The sequence below is a fragment of the Ahaetulla prasina genome, chromosome 3 (assembly GCF_028640845.1).
Source record: "Ahaetulla prasina isolate Xishuangbanna chromosome 3, ASM2864084v1, whole genome shotgun sequence".
Lineage (NCBI taxonomy): Eukaryota > Metazoa > Chordata > Lepidosauria > Squamata > Colubridae > Ahaetulla > Ahaetulla prasina.
Genome location: NC_080541.1, coordinates 196,522,912 through 196,545,432, shown reverse-complemented (window position 1 = coordinate 196,545,432; position 22,521 = coordinate 196,522,912). Strand labels below are relative to the sequence as shown.

The 22,521-nt window shown below is 37.0% G+C and overlaps 1 protein-coding gene across 1 annotated transcript in view; it reads left to right on the top strand.

The window, feature by feature from the left end:
- PTPRT (protein tyrosine phosphatase receptor type T) overlaps positions 1-22,521 on the top strand; it is a 541,915-nt gene that overhangs the window by 92,130 nt on the left and 427,264 nt on the right. Inside the window, exons 4-5 of the mRNA XM_058177805.1 lie at positions 2,698-2,813; positions 4,829-5,003. Of these exons, the coding sequence (XP_058033788.1) occupies positions 2,698-2,813; positions 4,829-5,003 (291 nt within the window). The remainder of the gene's footprint in view (positions 1-2,697; positions 2,814-4,828; positions 5,004-22,521) is intronic.

Sequence of the window (22,521 nt, the reverse complement as noted above, 5' to 3'; positions counted from 1 at the left end):
CATAGTCAAGGTCTTTTTGTAGAGTAGCAGCATTCTCAATGATGCTGAATAGTTTTACATCATCTGCAAAGAGAACGCAGTTGCTTATAATATGATCGCAAAGGTCATTTATATAAAGTATGAACAGTGTGGGTTCAAAAAAGTTGTCTTGGGGGACACCGCAGTTAACAGGTGCAGGGTTAGATAAGGCGTTTCCTATTTTGACTACTTGCTGCCTGTTTGATAGGAACGCAGCTATCCACTTATGCAGGAATCCAGAAATGCCATAAGATTTTAGTTTTAGAAGTAGCTTGTCGTGTACCACTGAATCGAAGGCTTTACAGAAGTCTATATAAATTGCATCTATTGATTTACTCTGGTTGAGTTTTGAAGTCCATATGTTTTTGCAGTGTAATAGTTGCAGATTGCAGGACAATTTTGTGTCTAAAAAATTGCTTGTTAGAGTGTAGGTTGTTAGTCTCTAAATAGTGGGTAACGGATTGGTTTATGATTGATTCCATGACCTTGCAGGTAAGATAACATAATGAGATTGGTCTGTAATTATTAACTAGGCTGGGCTTACCTTTTCTGAAGATAGGAATGACCATGGCTAGTGACCATAAGTTAGGTAAGGAGCTGGTTCTGAAAGATATTTTGTAGATTATGATAAGTGATTCTGCTATGGTACCTACCGTTCCTGTCCTATTGTTTCCTTTCAATATATGTTCTTGTATATAATGTAATGACAAATAAAAAATAAAATAAAATAAAATAAATCCATCAGAGCCAATCAATAGAGATGGTTTTAGGTTGCATTGTTCCTTTTCAATGGCAACTTCTGTGAAATCGACATGTAGTAGATCATTGGGAGTAGTATGATTGGGAAATGAGGGGTATGAGCCATTGCTGTTTACAAAGACTGAACCGAAGAATGCATCGAAGAGATTGGCCTTAATGGTTTCATCATTACAGTCTTTCCCGTTTGGTCCTTTTTGTGATGGGATGGATCTTGAGTCTTTAAGTTCATTATTTACAAAATTGTAGAAGGCCCGGGTGGATTTAGTGCATATTAGGTTTTCCTCTTGTTTGCTGTGATAATTGATGCATTCTTTCTTTATCTGTTGGCATACAGTTTTTTAGCGACTTTAGCCAGTTTTGTTTTTGTGTCAAAGAGGCTTTTTTGGGGGTCTGAAGCTTCTTTATTGTTATGGGTAATTTATTTTTCCTGGTTTTGAGTTGTATGTATAGTTTGATGATTCTTTTGACTTCTTGCAAAAAAATGTTATAATGGTCTTCGGCAGTGATGCAGCCAGTGAAAAGAGTTTACTAATCAAGAGATGAAAGGTCATCAGTTATGAGATCATAGTTGGCTTTTCTAAAGTTATAGTTTGGGATTCCGTCATTATGATTGTTTATGTGAGGATGTAAATTGAGATAAAAGTCTATCATGCTATGGTCACTGTTGGAAAGGGTTCTTTTATTTGTAGTCCATAAATTGAATTTAAACTGTTGCGGAAGATGAGATCAAGGCAGTTGTTGAGTCTAGTGCTATTAGTTACTAGTTGATCTAGATCCAGTTTAGTTACAGCAGTGTACAGGGTTGCATGTATGGGTTCAGTTGTACATTCATTTATGGTCCAATTAATAAGAGGTAGATTTAGGTCACCAAGAAAAATAAGAGGGTGTGGGCAGGAGGCTGCCCATGTTAGTAGTGATGTTAATTTGTTTGCATGTACAAGGTCGTAATCAGGGGTTCTGTAACAGAGAACCTCCTTGACCATGGTATCCTTTAGGGTTGGTTGCAGGGTTTGAGGCTGAACAGTGCAGTTTGCTCTATTTTGGCTCCTTTGTCTCAGGCAGGTCCCAATTGGTGCTGATGGGGAGTGAGAGGTCCAGTCCACAGGTGGAGTGGAGAGACTACTGAACCTTTTATGGTGTGCTGCAGGGCTCAGTACTCTCTCCACTCTTTTTAAACATCTACATGAAGCTGCTGGGTGAGATTATCCATCACCGGAAGAATCCCAAGGGGCAACAAATTCTGCAAGGGTTGCTGCCCTTTGGATTATTGTGACTCCTGAGGTGAGATCTACACCCATGTTTTTAGCTTTCTGAAAGGGCCTGAAGACCTGGCTCTGCCAACTAGCCTGGGATCCCAATTGCAGTAAACCATTATATAGATGGCTAATAGACTATATAAGACTCCCCCATAGGTGCATCTTGCTCTCTTCCTTCTCACCTTGTTAATTTTAAACTAATCTAATGTTATTATTTATTGTTACTAATTATTAGTTGTAGCTGTAAATTTTTACTTCTATCTTTTTTTAAACAAACATTATTTACTCATCTTTCTACAGAGGACATTTGCTTTTTGCTTCCACTAAATATTAATTGAATATCTTGGGAAATATTGGATTCTTTCGTTATAGAAAATGTATTTATAGCACACTGTTTATGGCAAGGTGGTCATTGTGTTCCTTTTCAGCTTCTTCGCTAGAACAGCAAAGATAGTCTGCATTTAAAAAAGAAAGCCGAAAGATAGGCTTAGCATTGCTTTGCTAGGTCATTTATTCTATGAGAAACTTGGTGAAAGAAAGAAAGAAAGAAAGAAAGAAAGAAAGAAAGAAAGAAAGAAAGAAAGAAAGATTGATTCTCATTCTAATTCTGCTATAATTATGCATTGTGATGCTCTATCCTGGTAATATTTTGTCTTTTTGCTAGGAAAAGCTCCTCACTTCCTGCGGCTGCAAAACGTGGAGGTTAATGTTGGGCAGAATGCAACATTCCAGTGCATTGCAGGAGGAAAGTGGTCTCAGCATGACAAATTGTGGCTACAGGTAAAAGCATAATGGCTTCTTTATGTTCTTTATGTAAGCGTTCTGGAAAAAACTGCAATTCCAAGTAAAAACTCTGAAGCAAGCATCTTTCAAAGTTCTATTTACTAGGATAGGTAAACTGGCACATCTGGGAAAACCTGAATCTGAGAGGTCTGGGTTTTTCCCTCAGTAAATAAAAAAAACCCAAACCATCCCCTCACTCCTCAGTCGATCACATGCTCCAATCACCATCTGTCCCATCTCGAGACAGCACTCCAACCATTTCTTCTCCAGATACAGGATCGGCCTGACCTTGACCGAGAGGAAGAATGCTATTATGTCTAAAGACAATCCCTCTACTAAATCCCCCCCTCCTACTTTCCCACACATGAGAAAGTGGCAGCATGGAAGCTTCCGGCCTAATATGGCTTCCAAAGCTGACACTTTAAAAGTTTCAAACCATATTTTTCATCTATGAACAAATAGATATTCTGAATCCAGTGGAAAATTTCTGTGCAATACTTTCATCATTTCCCTTTGGGTAAGAGAAGATTCTGAAACAGATAAAATGGGGTTTAAATTTATGGCCTGAAAAATTATTTAGCTGGATATGCTTAATGTGTTGAGCAGCTAAATGTTTAACTTTATATGGAATATTATATAGCATTTATTTACTATATTTTTTCTCTACTTACTTATATATTTTTATTGCATAAATGCACCAAATGTTTCTTATGTTCCCATTGGAAAAAATCAGAATTAGCAGAATTAAAGATCTGATTTTGAGGTAAAGAAAAAGAAACAAGCAAGGCATTCTTTCAAAAGAATGGGATGAGATCAATGTGAGGAAATTTCAGAATGCCTTGCTTTATTTCTACTTGAAGTCTTTTTAATTGCTTCTACATTTTATTTCCATACTTAATTTATTTCAGTCATACTACTTTATTAATCTACATTCTGATCCTAATCATTCTCAATCATACCTTTTGTTAAAAATTATAAAGTAGCTCAAATCTCAGCTACTCTTAAGGATGGTTGTGCTTGTTACTACTACCACTACAGTTTAGAACTACCACATTTACTCCAAAGAACTGACTGTACTATTGTTTCAGCTGAATAAATTGCCTCTGATAAGCAGTCTCTAAGCCCAGCACAAATATACCCTGCCAATCATCTGTGTTATCATTTTGTCCTTGAGAGCAAAAACATATATATCAGGTTTTTTTAAATTCACAGCTAGGATTTATGTTGAAAAAGAAAACAAAATAAATAAGAGGCTTTTTAAAAAAAAAACAACGAAGGCGGTTGTTACCATTCTTTCATCTGCCATGAGGCAATGCAAGGCCACTGTACATATTGAAGCAAAATTCAGTGGAGTATATAGCTGGATTGTGCAGCCTGCATATTTTTATTATATCCAATGATTTTTTGATCTTGGCCTAATATCTACAAAAGGAAAGCATGAGTCACTTTATACTGTTAGGAAGAAAATGAAATCATATATCTTACCCACTAGGTGACCTTTGAATCCCCATAAATGACACACATTTCAGAATCTTACATTTCTACAAATCCAACCTTTTCTTATTGATAGCTTTTATAATGGAGCAATGTTGTGCTGCAATCTATTATCAGCCTGACTCAATCCAGGCTGATAATAGATGAAGGCCTTTTCATTGAAAGTTATAAACCATAATCTACCAGGCTAATCCAGTGTAGGTTAGTGGTTTTTTTCTTCTTCTCTAAAATGGAGCGCGGAAGTGGCTGACTCAAAATCACCCAACTGGGTTCTGTTCCTAAGAAAGAACTACTCGTGTAGTTGATAGGTAGTAAAATATATAGTGGTAACTACTGCTCTTGAGCTAAACTGAAATTGAATTTTAGTAATACACACCAAGTTTAAGTAATTCATCTGGGAGAAAAGATGTCATGTTTTTGTAAGAATTTCAGAAAAAGAAATTGACATGAGTTAGGAATACTCTTTTCATGAACATGTTATACTTACATAGATCTTTCTTCCTCTCTTTGTGTGACAGCAGTGGAATGGAAGAGACACAGCATTAATGGTTACCAGAGTTGTCAACCATAGACGTTTTTCTGCTACTGTTAGTGTAGCTGATACATCCCAACGCAGTATCAGTAAATACCGATGTGTAATCCGTTCTGATGGTGGATCAGGAGTTTCAAACTATGCAGAATTAATAGTAAAAGGTAAGTGATGAATAATTAAAAATGTGAATTTGTAGGGGTTTGTACCTGTCTCAAATAGAATATCATCTGAGGTACAAAACAATGTCTACAATGAACCAGAGTCTAAATCTGCCTATTTGAACATGTTAGTTCTATTTTTGTCCATGAATTCTACTCACTTGACATGAAGAGGAATAAAGCAGTAAAGATTATTAATGCAATTACAATTACTTACAACAATTATTAATATATCTATTAATAATATATCATTAACTTTACTACCTTACTAAATGAAAAACTTCAACTGGAGTAAAAACAATTAAACTCAAACTTGAAAATGCTGTTTGTATTTTTAAAAACTCTGTGGTTTTAATGATATAAATTGAAGTTGCATTTTTGTGATATTGTTCATAACAAAGCTAAAAAAAATCCTCAAACAATTTTGAGAATTCCTAACACATGTTGCATTCATAAAGCTTTCATGGGTCATGTTTTATGAAATATATTCCTGTGACAGATGTATTATATATCACACAACTTTTCTATTCACATACAGTACCTACTCTTCTGCTAACTAAAAATTGGTAAATCTATTGCAAAGTTAATTCCTGTTTTCAGAATTTCTGTCAGAATTGTACTGTCTGAGACAGCCACAAAGGAACGTGGAGATTGTATTAAATGGTATTCTGGAATTTGAAGAGAATTCAGTGCAATAACAGTTCAGGATTAAAATATACAAAATTCTTAAGAATTACCAGATTCTATTTATGTCATAAAAAATTGGAATGCCCTACTCAGCTTGGATTAGAAATCTCATTCTTACTCTTGAGTTTTGGGGTGGGGGGAGAGAATTCTAATACTGTAACTTCCTTTATCTTGCCTGAAAGAACAAAACAGCACTGAATTTATCCTTAAATTCTAATACTTCATTCCTAAAATTAAGATCTTTATTCTAATATCATTGTTATTCCCATAATATTTGTGAACAAAGAATTATTCATGAAGTATCCTTGGTTTTTAATTCTCTCCTCTTCCCAATTTATCAATTGCAAATTTTTAACCTTTTTTCTATGATTTACCTCACTCCTCAAAAGGCTGGTGCAAATAATTCATTGCATTTTCATGTGCATTTCTAGTGTTTATGTATTCATTACTACAAGTTCCTTTTCTAAGTTATTTTCCAGAATAAATCCTATTTTTGCTGGTTCCATTCTCTAATAAAGATATTTTAGTTGCACACTGTCAAATCATTATAAAATATTTTTTTGGTATAGTTATGCATTCCAAATATTCAGATAATTTAGAACATTATAAATATATAAGGATAATAGCCATTTATACACACTCTTAGACACATAAAGAAGACTGAAATGACTCTACAGCTAAGCATATCATGTGATCATGTGATCCATGGTGGCGCAGTGGTTAGAATGCAGTATTGCAGACTTATTCTGCTGATTGCTAGAAGTTCGGTTCTGACCGGCTCAAGGTTGACTCAGCATTCTATCCTTCCAAGGTCAGTAAAATGAGGACTCAGATTGTTGGGAGCAATATGCTGACTCTGTAAACTGCTTAGAGAGTGCTGTATGAAGTGGTATATAAATCTAAGTGCTATTGGTATTGCTATCACTTTTAAATTCACATACTGTGAATTTAAAATTACTCAAAACCACTCACGGAGCATATGTGAAAGAAGAAAAGCCAACTTTTACTAAGAGCAAGAGGAAACCATAGCTGGATAAATAAAACAGTGGCTGTTATATTGTAAATAAAGGTGTAAACCAGGAATGGGCTTCAAAAATTTTAGCAAGGGGTTCTCTGCCCAGTTGCTGGGTGGGCGTGGCCATTGTGGGGGTGGCCTAGTTGGCCTTCTGCACCACAGCGGGGGGTATTTTAGCCCTCCCTGGGCTCCAGAGGATTTTCTCAAGTTCCGGGGAGGCCATTTTTGGCCTTCCATTTTTGGCCTTCCTAAACTTCCAGTACACCTGTTTTTTGCCTTCCCTGATCCTCCACGCATGCCCTGCACTTACCTGAATCCAAAATAGGCTCTGTGGGGACTCCTGGGAGGGGGTGGGGTGGGGTGGGTGGGGCCAGCCAGGAGTGGGATTTGGGAGCACAGAATCTTAGCTAGAGGTTCTCCCAAACCCCTGGGAACCCACAGCAGCCCACTCCTGGTGTAAACACTGATAAATGACATAAGCAAGATACTGATGGATTCAGTGTTGAACATAAGAGATGGTGAGATAATGAAGGTAAACTTTGGTTGTCAACTCCTATTTTCTTTTTTTTCCTTTTTTTTTCTTTTTTCTTTGCTTCTCTTCAACTAATAAGATAATAAGACTGCTTCTTAGGAGGTTAACTGAATGTGTGTTGATGTCCTTTTGAAGTAATATGGATCAGTGTTCTGCATAGTTTGGCCAGAATGCTATCAAATTTGTAGCATTTTCCAGTAGCTAAAAGAAATCAGTTTGGAAAGCTTCAGTCCTAGAATGATTTTTAGTGAATTATTGACAGTGAGAACAATTAATCAGTGGAATGGCTTCCTTCAGAAGTTGTGGATAATTCATTAGAGGGGGCTTTTAAAAAGAGATTGGACAGCCATTTGCCTGAAATGGTGTAGGACTTCTGCTTGATCAGGGGATTGGACAAAAAGACATCCAAGGTCTCATCCAACTCTGTTATTCTATTCTTTTCTGGATTGGTTATGCAATTCAGTACCTGAATACTAGCTCAGCTAACTAACTAATTGCTAAGTCTAGATGAAGACAAGCCTAGAGCCTGGGACTGAATTCAGAAATGTATGTGGGATTCCCTTCTCTTCTGCAGTCAGAGACAAAAATTCCATTTCAAATAGCAACAAAGAACAACAAAGATGATTAGGGGACTGGAGGCTAAAACATATGAAGGATCTCGGTATGTCTAGTTTAATGAAAAGAAGGACTAGGGGAGACATGACAGCACTCTTCCAATATCTCAGGGGCTGCCACAAAAATGAGGGAGTCAAGCTGTTCTCCAAAGCACCTGAGGATAGAACAAGAAACAATGGGTGGAAACTAATCAAGGAGAGAAGCAACTTAGAACAAAGGAGAAGTTTCCTGACTTGCCTGCAGAAGTTGTGAATGTTCCAACATGGAAATTTTTTAAAAAGATGTTGGATAACCATTTGTCTGAAGTGGTGTAAGGTTTCCTGCCTGGGCAGAGCGTTGGACTAGAAGACCTCCAAGGTCCCTTCCAACTCTTTTATTATTATTATAGCATCTCAGAGGATGACTCTTATCTGACTGAGGGAGAAAAATGTTATGCACGATGAATATAGATGTGAAAATACTGATAATTACTCCAAATGTAAAGAATTGAAGCCATCATATATTTTTTTAAAAAGAGTTACAAATCCATTAAACACATGTTAGTGGCTTAATTGATTTAATTTGTTTACTTCATTTGTGTCATGTGGTAAAAACAAAATTTCTGAAAGGAGAAGAATATACTGCCGGATGAGGAACCAATAATAAAGGCAAAACAATTTCCCAAAAGGTTGCTATATGATTTTGTAATGGTAAAAACTATCCATGTTTGTGCACTAATGTCTACTGCCTCAGATTAATGGAACACACATTTTTCATTGTGTAACTTTTACATATGAAACTCCGAAATGTCCCATTCTGAATGGAAGCCTGCTATTTTGGCAAAAGATAGCCTGCCGTGAGCATTTTGCTACAAACAGAGCTGTGTTATGATGCTCCCAGAACACACAAAGCAACAATAATTCCATGCTTAAATGGGCCAATTTTTAAGGTTTCCAACTGTTTTGATAGGAAACTTTTCCATACCTCTAATTAGAGAGAAACAGAGTCAAAGAATGTAAAAAAAGTCAAAGGACATATGTTTTTCACACTAGAATGAATTCATTCAAATCTTTGATAAATGCATGCATTTCATTGATTGGCTAATTGCATTTCAATTAACTATACACACATGCCTGTTTCATACATACCTGCCTATCTATAGTTTAGGAAAATTATATCACAGAATTAAAGAAGTAAAGTAGCACAATGAGTATTTTCATCTGTAAGGACATACAATACTCTTCTATTTTTATTATTCATTTAAATTTAAATTTGTGTAATGTTCCCATTGTTTTAATAGTTGTGAACTACCCAGAGTTATGTAAGGGGGTGGCTGTAGAAATTGAGTAAGTAAATAAAAATAATATACAAATAAATGCAAGATCCAGACTATTACTGGGAAGTCAAATGAAGGATTCTATAATTGTGAAATACTTTATTGTGTAATGTCTCTCAGTTAATCTGTACTTAGTAGCTGTAAAATAGCAAAGATAAAGATCAGAGTTTTTATTTCAATTGAATTGTTTTTGGAATAGACACTTTCAAACGTTCACATTGTTACCCACAGAAGTTGCTCCAATAAAAATCTCTCCTCTGCCTTCATTGGCCATATAAAGTACATGGTTCAAAACATTGTTATAAACTTTGAGAAACTTCCTTGACCTAGCATTGATTTTGCAATAAAACCACGTCTACTTCTCACTGCAAACTTGTTTTGTTTTGAGTCCATTTTCTTTGTTCTTTCTCTGTATGGTTCTGCACAGGAATACTAAAATGAAGTTTAACTTTGCTTCTGTCATGTTTAATGTTACATAAATATGAAGTAAAATTGATAATATATAGATATTTGAATTCTGATAAATTGTGACGACGTTAAAAGGAATGGTTGAGATAAAAAAATATTCAGGTTTGCTAATCCCAGCAGTTCTAATAATTATTGTATGTTTAATACCACTTCTTAAAATATATTCCTGTCAGGAATGTTATTCAAATTTTGTTTTATTTAAATACATTTTATTCAAACTTGGGGTTACCTGAATGTTTCAAATTTTATTCAAACCTGTTGTTTCGTTAGCTGAATTTTAAATAGTGCAAATGTGCCCAAAATGAAAAATTGATGCTGAATTACCTGATTCTCCATATTATCAACTGGGGTGGATTAAAATTTAGTATGTTAAATCCCATCTAAATAATAAGATTTTTTTCCCCCTTGGGATAGACAGTTACTTCACTGAACTGAGAAACATTCAGTAAATGGAAAATAAAACATATAAACACCTTTCAATCTTTTTTTCTCATTTTCCTAGTATCAGGGTTAGGGTTAACCTCTCTTTCCTGCTTCTTTTTTTTTTTTTTTTGAATTATTGCTTTCAAATGTTGCTTATTCTCCAGCTTATTGCTAGGACTACATGTTACTATGCAGAGTTTTGAACTGATTTCTTTATTGCCAGTCCTACCTGGAGATTGACAGTAATTCAGAGGTGGGTTTCAGCAGGTTCTGACCAGTTCTGGAGAACTGGTAGTAAAAATTCTGACTGGTCCCACCCTAATCTATTCTCTGCCTCCTGAATTCCAGCTGATCAGGAGGAAATGGGGATTTTGCAATATCCTTCCCCTGGAGTGGGATGGGAATGGAGATTTTACAATATCCTTCCCATGCCACACCCACCAAGCTATGCCACATCCACCAAGTCACGCCAACCAAGCCATGCCAAGCCCACCAAGTCACATCCACAGAACCAGTAGTAAAAAATTTTTGAAACCCACCACTGCAGTAATTGCATCTAGAAGCTTTGTCATAGAAAAGAACAGGCTTTTTACTGAGTTATGGCCCAGTACAATAGAAAAGTCTAACTGGGGAAAAAAATGAAAATTAAACCTGGAACCTGCTGTATGCAAAGATTATTGCTCAGCCACTAAAGTGTCATGGTCTCCAAAGAAAGAAATTCTAAACAGACAATTTCTGGGATATGTGTCATTGTTCCTTTTAGGCTTTCACAATAAAAACTTGACTGATTTAATGGGTAAGACCCGAATGATGAGTAAAGTTCAGCATTTGAAAATGAGGCTTGACTATTGATCCAAAAAAAGATGTGATTCAATTGGACACATATTTCAGACAAAACTAATTGCTCAGAGTTAAAACATCTACCAGTTTTATCCATGCTGAAAATATTCAACAGTGCAAGTAGAATGGAGCTTGATTATATTCAATTGTAATTTTTATTCCAACTGTGCTAGTCACCCCAAGCCAATTTTCTCTTCCCCATGCCTTTAATTCTGCAAATGAGGTTATAAAAGCTTGTTAAATGTGTAAAGCTATTTTTGTGGACTCCTTTTTTTGGGGAAAGTTAATATATTAGTTATAGCTGCTATTCGTTACTGTCATTATCACTTTATTTTCTGTTAAAGATTTTATTGTTGCTTTCATGATTTTTAACACATTCAGGAATCAAAGTACTTCTCACACAACTTTTAAAAGGCACAACTATATTCTCTTAATTTACACTTAGAAGTATACATGCACACACACACACAGAGACAGGGAGGGAGGGAGGGAGAGAGGAGGGAGGTGAGATTCCCTCCTCCATGAAGGTCTTATAATTGGCATGGAACCTACTGGCAAAGTAAAGTCCTGATTTTTGTAGTATCTGGAACCATACAAGATTTTATGTGAAAATGAAAATTGCTACCTTTTTGTGGTGATTGAAAAATGTTAATGAAATAATAGCCAAGTAATCCACATCTATTTATTTTTATTCCCATAAAACTATTTCTTCTTTTAAGTGTTTGCATATTTTTATTTTTCCTATGGAGATTTGTGTTGGTCTAAATATATGTACAGTATCTGTTTCTGTATGCATATGTACATTTACATTTACAGAGCTACAGTACATGTAATGCACAAACATACACTAATTTAGCCAAATATGTTGATTGGTCAAAAATAAATCGTATGTAAATATTTAAACAACAGCAAAATGCTTGCAGGAAATATTTATATGTTTTGGTTTGACTGAAAGGTTCTTTTTCAAGAGGCAACTGGACTTTCTTTGTTTTCCCTTGAAGTCGTTTTGCTTCTCATCCAGTGCTTTGGTTTGAGTTAATTCAAGATAGGCTGCTGATGTATTGAAGTATTAATGGAATCACTGTAGCTCAGTGGTTAAGAACAGGATTGTTTGGGATAATAAATTGTTTAAAATCACTGGGATTCTGTTCCAGTTAATATGTTTTGGAATTAAGGTATGGATGATTCCCCTCTTTGCTCTACTTTATTTTAAAAGTGTTTTTAAAATAGTTCCTCCTAGCAAGCTTTAAAGAGTTGCTAGGTAGAGCTGAAAAAGCTCCTGCCTGAATCTACCAAAAGCTATTAACTATCATTCAATGGATCATTAAACTGGATGGACCAGTGATGTAAATCAGCAAAGGCAGCTTCTTATGTTCCCTCTCTTGCCACATCTAAAATGTAACCAAGGAAAGACAGCTACTAACCAATTTTCTTTTCTTTTCTTTCCCCCACAACTACATTTTCTATAGTTCATTTCCAGCACTTTTCAATTGCTTTTCTGCAAATAAATGGATGAGCACCTATCTCAATGACAATTATAGGGGAGATATAACAGAAGGAGAGAATTGCATGGTGCAAAAACAGAGTTTTAAGCCAGATAGGTAGAATTTCCACAAAATTATCAAAAATTGCTAATAGCAAAGTGTTCTCAGTTTTTATGGTCTCTGAATTTTTCAGATGTGTTAATTTCTCTTGCATCTCTCTTTCTCTCTCCTCCAAATCTAAATTTAGTTATGACATAAGTATAAGTATCAAGAATTCAAACGGAAGATATAAGATTCAGAGTGAGTAAATTACTTACTCAAATTTCCAAACTTCAAAAGCAAACCAACATGTCTTCTAACATATAGATAGCAATGATGGGGAAACACAATGCAACAGGGTCCAAAATCTCTATCTTGCAGAGCACTTTTGATTTTACAATACAAACATTTACTTTTAGTAATGTCTTTCTTTTCCACTTGCTTTTCTGGGCTTCCAGGCTTGGAATGACACTGAAGAATGACTATATACCTGATCTTATGGGATAAGATAGCTTTGCTACCTTTGGATCATTGGTATTTTTGGAATGCTAAGAGAATTTTTGTTAGTTTTTGACAAGCATGATCCTTCCTGGAAAGGATAGCTACTATTGCAAAGGTTGTGACAGTGTTGCATTTTGCTGGCAGTACTCTAACTTAGTTAAAAGAGCTAGCAGAAGCAGGGTGACAATAAAGTTTAATGTCATAAAATAAACCACAAAAGATGCAACTTTTATACCATTGTCATTCTTATCCTTGTATTTGAAGCTGGCAAAGTTCAGGCTGTCTTTTGCAAATGTAAGTCTAGCAGACATTCACTCATGTGTCAAGAGATTTATATTTGCCCCAATCATACAGAATTTAAAAGCATGATCAGTACTGAGCTCATATTCAGAGGGCTGAGAGCTGAGGTGAGCTCCCAGTTCTGTTAGCAGAACCAGCTCAGATGTATAACTTTCTATCAACAAAGGCGAGAAACCATCATTAAAGTGTAGGGCTAGCAACATTAAAGAAGCTGAAAGCTGAGAAAATGAATGAAGAAAGTAATCAGTTTTGCCACCTATGAAAAACAAAGAGTGTCAGAGTATGAATATTCATAGACTGGAATAAATCAGCCAGTGGGGACTGAATGGAGACATGGTAGCAGGCTCAGCCAATGAAGGCTGTTTAGAAACAGAAGCTAGAAGTCTCAGAATGGCTTAGGCAACTGAGTCTGTGCAGAAGCTTAACTGCCCTGTATAGAAGAGACTCTCTTTGTATTAAAGCTCTCTGTGCTCAGATCTAAAATGAAACTAGCTTGTCTGCTGATCTGAACAGAAGTGAAATTGTTCTCTGCTGTTGGTATTGTAAATATACTTTACGTGTTATTATTATATAAAGAAGTTAATGAATCCTGCTGAATCAGTTTGCCTCTGTGCGCTTCTGGATTTGATTTTTACAAGAAACTCTGATAAAGAGCTAATGGAGTACTAAACATGTTCATCTCAATGACAGAGACAATGCTATTATTTTCCCCAAAATTTACAACAATGATAATCATTTATGACAATTCTAAAAGCAGCTGAAAAAGGATCACATCAGTAAAATAATTTGAAAGGCTGCAAAATCGTTAAAAAGCTGAAGAATATCTTAAAGCCTCCAAATCTGAGCTCCTATTTTCAAGTAGCCCCCAAGTATCAGTCTGCAGATTTTCTTTAACTTGAAATTACTTTGAGTTATTTGGTTGAAGCATCATCAAATCAAACAGTTCTTCAGATTTCTACACAGCCCTAGGATATGCTACCAGTGGGTGTGCATACGCCATCAGACACATAAAATAAAAATGCTGTGGGGAGGATTTAGCAATTCATGAACCATTTAAAAAACCTTGTCAAATAATTTTTAGAGACCATGGCAAAGAAATGGCAAATCATTAAAGTGTAGGGCTAGCAACATTAAAAAAGCTGAAAGCTGAGAAAATGAATGAAGAAAGTAATCAGTTTTGCCACCTATGAAAAACAAAGAGTGTCAGAGTATGAATATTCATAGACTGGAATAAATCAGCCAGTGGGGACTGAACGGAGACATGGTAACAGGCTCAGCCAATGAAGGCTGTTTAGAAACAGAAGCTAGAAGTCTCAGAATGGCTTAGGCAACTGAGTCTGTGCAGAAGCTTAACTGCCCTGTATAGAAGAGACTCTCTTTGTATTAAAGCTCTCTGTGCTCAGATCTAAAATGAAACTAGCTTGTCTGCTGATCTGAACAGAAGTGAAATTGTTCTCTGCTGTTGGTATTGTAAATTTACTTTACGTGTTATTATGTATATAAAGAAGTTAATGAATCCTGCTGAATCAGTTTGCCTCTGTGCGCTTCTGGATTTGATTTTTACAAGAAACTCTGATAAAGAGCTAATGGAGTACTAAACATGTTCATCTCAATGACAGAGACAATGCTATTATTTTCCCCAAAATTTACAACAATGATAATCATTTATGACAATTCTAAAAGCAGCTGAAAAAGGATCACATCAGTAAAATAATTTGAAAGGCTGCAAAATCTTTAAAAAGCTGAAGAATATCTTAAAGCCTCCAAATCTGAGCTCCTATTTTCAAGTAGCCCCCAAGTATCAGTCTGCAGATTTTCTTTAACTTGAAATTACTTTGAGTTATTTGGTTGAAGCATCATCAAATCAAACAGTTCTTCAGATTTCTACACAGCCCTAGGATATGCTACCAGTGGGTGTGCATACGCCATCAGACACATAAAATAAAAATGCTGTAGGGAGGATTTAGCAATTCATGAACCATTTAAAAAACCTTGTCAAATAATTTTTAGAGACCATGGCAAAGAAATGGCAAATCATTAAAAATACATACAACTGTTTAGTTCAGCAATCACCAACCGGTGACCTCTGATGGTCTGTGATAAAATGCTCCATTATGACCAATGGGCCAGTTCTGAAACTAGAGCTCTGAAATATGGGACCGGTCAGGCAGCTTGTGGTGGGGCTGAAAATCTCCACCATAGAGGGAGGTACGTGTAACTTGCAACTTTGCAGGTGGTGCAACATACAAGGAGTAGCGCAACCTTCACCAGCCGGAACAAGGTAATTGTGCTGTTGCAGCAAGCGGGGGTGGGACAGTGGCACAGGTGGGCCAAAGCAACCCGTGGCAACTCGTGATGGCAACCCATGGCTGTTTCATTCCCCTGCTGTGGCTTCCTGTCAGATGAACGCACCAATGGCTGGTCCCACCCGTTGCCCTCCCCTCCCAGTCAGTCCTCACCTGGCCTGAGAAGGGAAGGGAGGGGGATGCAGGCTTCCTCCATGTTTCAGAGCAGGAGCAAAGTGCCCCTGTACTTGCTTCATCTCTTGCTGGGTCTCGCAGGCGTTTCTTTCAGTCCTTGTTGGTGCTGCACGTACCTCGGTCACATGGGGAGATGCGGGACTTCCTCTCAGTCCTGAGACACTAGCCTGGCCATTTCTCTTCACTGCTGCTGGCACCTACATGGCCTACCCGCTGCTCTTGCAGCAAAGTTAAATTAAGTGTGGTTCACAGTGAAGGAAATGGTGTTCCCCTCCTCCTCCTAGAGCCTATTACAACGCGGAGCATAGGCTGATCAGGCCAGTGTCTTGGGGCAGAGAGCAGGTCGTGTATCTCCCTGAGTGACTGAGGTGCATCCAGCACCAACAAAGGCTGAAGAAGCACCCATGAGACTCAGAGAACACCAAGGAATCAGAATGAGAGAGAGAGAAAGAGAGACAGACAGAGTGAGAGAGAGAGGGAGAGAAAGAGAGAGAGTGTGTGTTGTGTTTGAGAGAGAGAGAGATCCGAATGTTTTGTTTTCTGTGGGAAACAGGTCCAAATTGAGTGTTTAAGGTTACAGAAACAGGTGGCCAAGCTAAGTGCCTGGGACTCCCATCACTGGGAGTCCAGGCGCTTAAGCAAGCAGTGTGTTGAATTCATATTAGTGGTCTTCAGGATTTAAAATTATGAATTTACTGGTCCCTGAGGTCCAAAAGGTTGGTGACCCCTGGTTTAGTTCAGTAGGCCACAGTGTCAGACCAAATTTGGAATTTTTACAATATATTAAGACTGAAGGCCAATAGTCCTTATCCATTGCTGTTTCCTTGCAATACTGATGATTTTAGCAAAAGACTGATTAAGAAATGCATAGAGATTTGCATCTCGGATTTGTTTCTTAGAACTGTCTATACTGGTTCAGTATACAATACAGATTTAAGTACATAATTAACCTAATCACCAAAAGGTTGTACACTAAATAAATGTATAAAGGAGTGTAGACAAATATATTTAACCTGTAGGGTCTAATGTTTGGCAGAACTAGATAAAATTTTCAAAGCATAAGATAAGATGAACTTATCCTTGGCAAACTCCAATGAGAGGAAACTATTGAAAAGAGGTGTGAGTAATAGTCAGATTACTATATAAACTGTCAAAACATCCTACGAATTTTAATGAAGACCTATCTAGAAGCGTGCTGTATATTTGCTGATATTGGCCATTCACCATCATATCTTTGGGATTCCCGAAATGATAGAAGTGACATAAAATCTTTTTTGGTGTGTTGCTGTGTTCTTAAAAATCCTTTTTATTACACATGTATGTATGTATGTATTATATGTATGCATACATACATACATGTTTGTTTGTTTGTTTGTTCGTTTAGCCACCCATCTCAGCACAATGTTTCATGTTATTTTAGGATATTATTGCCTTATTTTGCTTTGGAATAAAGTCTTAAATACTAATACTGGTGTAGTCATTGTTTCTGAATCCTGATTAGCTGAAGACAGAGCAATGTAAACTTTTTCCCAGTTTGTTTTTAAGTTATGCTACCTGTCATCTAGAAAATTCTATGCCACCATGCGCTTGTTGAATTGGCAGCTATCCTAACTCTGACATGACAGTGAATCCCATTATTGAAAATAAACATTTAATAAAGAAATCCTTCCTTCTATTGTTTCTGAATCTCCCTGTGTTGAATGTCAGTTTGTTTTGATCCTGACTTCTAAGTTTGTGTGAAAGAGGGAGAATAGTTTCTCTTAGGCCATATATTTCATTTGATGCATACTTTTATGGATTTCGGTCATGTCTTTCCTTACTTGCCTTCATTATAAGCTAAGAAGAACCAGTGATATAACTTCCTTTGTTCCTCTCTCCCTGAAATCATTCCAGTAATGAAGTTCTGCATGCTCGACAATACGATACATTTTATTTACTTGCCAGAAAAATGCAATGGAACTATCTCTCTCTCTCTCTCTCTCTCTCTCTCTCTCTTGCTCTCTCACTCTCTCTCTCTCTCTCTCTCTCTCTCTCTGTCTGTCTCTCTCTCTCTCTCTCTGTGTGTGTGTATGCAGTTCCATTGCATATATATATTTAAATCTTGCCCACACAAACTATAATAGTGCTAAATATTTTAGGGCTGAAGTCTGAAATTTTTGCTGCAAGGCAAAAGTATTATTTGTCAGGAAAATAGAAGCAAGTCACTACTTCTGAACAAAGCTTTAGTCTGTCTCTCTCTGTATATGTGTGTTGTGTGTGTGTGTGTATCATCCACGACCATTCCAATTTTCTGGCTCATCTGTGAATCTTTAAATAGGTATTGTTTAGTTCCACTAAATTTGGCTGAATGTGTTATGTATCTCCTCACAGCTGAGAACCTGAGGAATTTATATTAAGTGAGTTGCTTCACATAAATGTGAAATCTGTAACGGGCACAGTTGACTTGTAACGAGCTTTTCACCTGGGTTGTTTTTGTTTGTTAGTTTGTTTATTTATTTATGTATTTATTTATATCCCACCTTTATTATTTTTACAAATAATTCAATGCAATGAACATACCTAATATTCCTTCCTCCTATTTTGTCTACAACAACAATCCTATGAGGTAAGTTGGCTGAGAGAGAGTGACTGGCCCAAAGCCACCCCAATGGCTTTTATGCTTAAGGAGGGGCTAAAACTCTCGGTCACCCAGTTCCTAGCTTGGTGCCTTAACCACTAGACCTATCTGGGTCTTTCAGGAGATCTGGGTGATCAAATTCTTAAGCATGCACTATTCCCCCTTTTTGGTTAAATAGCTTAGGAGAATGTGGCTTGAGCTTTATATATATTTTTAATTGAAATGCTGTTGTCATGGTGGATGAAAATGAAAGCAAAAGCCCACCCCAGGATTGCAAAGAATAATTTTTTCAAGATATAGAATAGAATGAATTGTTTGATTTAGGTTAAGTAGATAAACCCAGTTGAGTTTGTATTTTATTTTAGATATGCTCAAAGCTTTCCTAAATTTATTTCAGAGCTGCTTTCCCACAGGCTAAAGTTTCTATTTTTGATGATTTTTCTCATACTTCTTTAGTTTACACTTACTCTTTGAATCTAATTCTTTTTCACTAAACCCAGCATCACTCCACACTTCTCTTTGCTGCTGTATGTCTTAATAAACTAAATATAATTTTGAACATATGTTGTTGGTGACAGTTTGTGCCAGGATTGTAATCTGGTAACAGGATCCCAAAGGCATAGAACTCTGCAGATTATTAGTATTCCAAGTCCATGCTGCAATATTTTTTAAAGAAAAAGATTAATAGGTTTAAATATAAAATTCTATCCAATATAAATTATCTATATCAGCACTCTACTTGTAAAGGTAAGGGTTTCCCCTGTCCAGTTGTGTCTGATTCTAGGGGGTGGTGCTGGGGTGATATTCACTTATCTTGCTACCAGTTTGCAAATGTGAGCGCTTGCTTCGCTCGCATGCACCACCTCCATGCCTGTGCAGGACCTTCTGCTACCGGTTCACCCGAACCAGATAGAACCGGATAGAACCGGCTGAATATCACCACTGGATGGTGCTCATCTCCATTTCTTAGCCGAGGGAGCCACTGTTGTCTGAAGATGCTTCCATGGTCATGTGGCCAGCATGACTATGTGCTGAAGCACATGGAATGCTGCTACCTTCCCACTGAAGTAGTACCTATTTATCTACTCACTTTTGCATGCTTTTGAACTGCTAGATGGGCAAGAATGGTAGTTCACCTTCTCACAGGGCTTGGGCCTCAAGCTGACAACCTTCTGGTCAACAAGCCCATCATCTTAACTGCTAGGTGACTGTGCCCACTACTCTTCTTGTACCTCCCCTCATTTTCCCTCCTTACTATATTTTTCACCAGGGCCCTTCTGCAGCATTTCCTCAACCCTCAACATCACATCTACATCTTGCCTGCAAGTTTGCATCAGCATTTCTTCCTTTCCCTGAAGCCAGGACATGAAAGCCTATCACTGAATCATTGAAAAGCTATCTCCAGTCTTTGACTAACAAAACAAATGGCCCAGGAAACATTCATGGCTTTGTCATTGTTTTACTGAAACCCAGCAATCAGCAGTTTTATTGTATACCGCCCAGAGTCATGTATGTGAGATGGACGGTTACAAAAATTTAATGAATGAATGAATGATGCAAATCAGAAGACTTGAGTGGTTGTTTGCTTCTCTTAGTTACCAAACTGTTTAACATCAGCCTTATATCCTTTTATTATCATTTCTCTTCTCTATTGTTAGTAGAATTACCATACACAGAACATAGAATATCAGAGATGGAAGAGACCTTGGAGGTCTTCTAGTACAACCCTCTGCTCAACCAAGAGACCCTTTACCATTTCAAATGGCTGTGCAGTCTCTTCTTAAAAGTTTCCACTGATTCTTTCTTTTTCTTTTCTCCCCTTCACAATAGAGTTCTTTATTGAAGTTGTTTTGATACATAAAAATACTAATATTCATTTCAAAAGGCACTACACAGTCAGTATTTTTGACCTATATATATTACTTTATTGGTAATAGTATACAAACATGAATCCAAATTGATTGCATCATTTAAATTGGGGGGAGAAACTGTGAGACAAATCAAGTAAGACTTCGGTTTGACCACTTTGTGAAAAGTTAAGAGTTGTTCAAAACTGTTCCCTCAACTCACTGATTTCCTCTTTATTATTTTATAGTCAGCCATACGATCCCAGTAGAGACTGTGAAGATGAACCAGGATTTCCTAATAAAGCCTGAGCTATTTTTGCCACACGCAACTCCCAGAAGTGTTACCTTTGCTCATAAAACACTGTATTGTTGTTGTTGTTTTAAAGCAAGATCAGAAGGGAGGGAGATGTAGGAAAGCAAAAATAAGTAGGTTAATACAGAGATGTATGTAAGCTACCCAGATATGCTACTGGAAGCTATCTGAAATTACAAACTTACATTATTTTTGGATTTGGATATTTGAAAAAGAGAATTCTTCTTGTGACTTATACAGCAAAGTATTAGGCACTCTGAATAAAAAGATGCAAACTTTTTTCTAAACAGGTGGATTATTCCTGTTATATAAACTACCCCGATCTTGCTTTTCTCAATGAGGTTAGAAAAGCTATCACATTCAAGGTCTTGTTTTCATTGAATGGGAAACTTCTGAATATATAGGTGTGCGTGCCATATGGACGGACTGTCCATCTTATTGGCAAGCAAGAAGTGTTTTATTTTTACATCACAGTGGAGATATATTGAATAGTTGACTTAGTTGTGTGTTCTCACCGCATGACCAAATGTGTTAGATTAATGCAGGTTGAGTCTAATAAAAATATACAAGATCAGATGAAGAAATTAATTTCAGGTAGGAATTTCATTAAGAACTATAGTCCTTTTGAGAAAGAAAATGTCTGTGTACATCATGTGGAGAAATGTCAGCCAGTCTGGGTTAAATTAATTTAATTGAAAGTATTTTTTTCCTGTGATTCATCAGTTTTCTCTTCTTTTTGTCTCTCCTAGTCAAAAGCAAGATTCTTAAACTGCTTCCAAACAGAGTATATTTCGTTTGACCAATTAGTATTTCACTCTAAATTTTCAGACGTGACTGCAACTTTACTTAATCAACAAATGCTTCCCCAGTTTGTTATAGGAAGCCTTAGGGGAAATTGTTTCATTTAGGTAAAAATTAGATTCCATATTTTAATAAAGTCAACTTGAATATTATAATACTTTATTTTAATACACTTTCCTATAAACTGATAAATGAAAGCACTAAACACCTCATTAAAATTATATTAACTTCATGAAACATTTTGGTGGCAGTAGTGTGGAGAAGAGAGAGATACTTAATATATACATTTAATAATATGTCCTTTGTTTTCTATCCTTCATGTGTGAAATAAGAATATAAGAACCTAAACAGTAATAAAATATGTTGTGGTCTTTTGAACTTTTTTAGTTACTTGATTGCATATTGATTGTATAATTTGTTTCAAGATTTTGTGGTATATACTGTATTTTTCGGACTGTAAGACGCACCTAGCTTTTGGAGAGGAAAACAAGAAAAAAAATCTGCCTCTGCCTCCCAGCAATTTGCCTCCTTGCAGCAAACAGCCAACAGCCTGGTCAGTGTCAGCACAGCCTGATTTAGCACGAGCAGCTGATTGGTGGTTGGATCAGCCTCCTGGAATACCGCTATCAGCTGTTCCAGGCTGTGGGGATTGCCGCCACCATTGCTGCCACCACGTATTGCTGCCTCCGCACACCCCATTTTTGGCCTCTGCATGTCCCATTTTTGGCCTCTGCATGCCCAACTTTCGGCCTCCATGTGCCACATTTTTGGCCTCTGTGTGCCGCATTTTTGGCCCCCATGCACCCCCTTTTTGGCCAGTTCCAGGCAGTGGGGATAGGTGGTGGTGGCAATCCCTGCCACCTGGAACAGGCTGAAAATGGGACGTGCAGAGGTCAAAAATGGGGCATATGGAGGCAGCGATAAGCAGCTGTGGCTATGGGCGGCGATAGAAGTGGCAATCCCCACAGCCTGGAAAAACTGATAGCTGGTATTCTGGGAGGCAGGTCCAACTGCCAATCAGCTGCTCCTGCTAAATCAGGCTGTGCTGAAAAGGAGGCAAATTGCAGGGAGGCAGAGGCTAAAGGGTGGGAGCTGGCAGTTGGGTGGGGATTTGGCATCATTTGCTCTATAAAACACACAAACATTTCCACCCACTTTTTTGGGGTCAAAAAATACAGTATTTATAATTTTATAGTAAAGAAATTATTTGGAAAGCAGTTGCTTTATGTAAGAGTATCAAATAC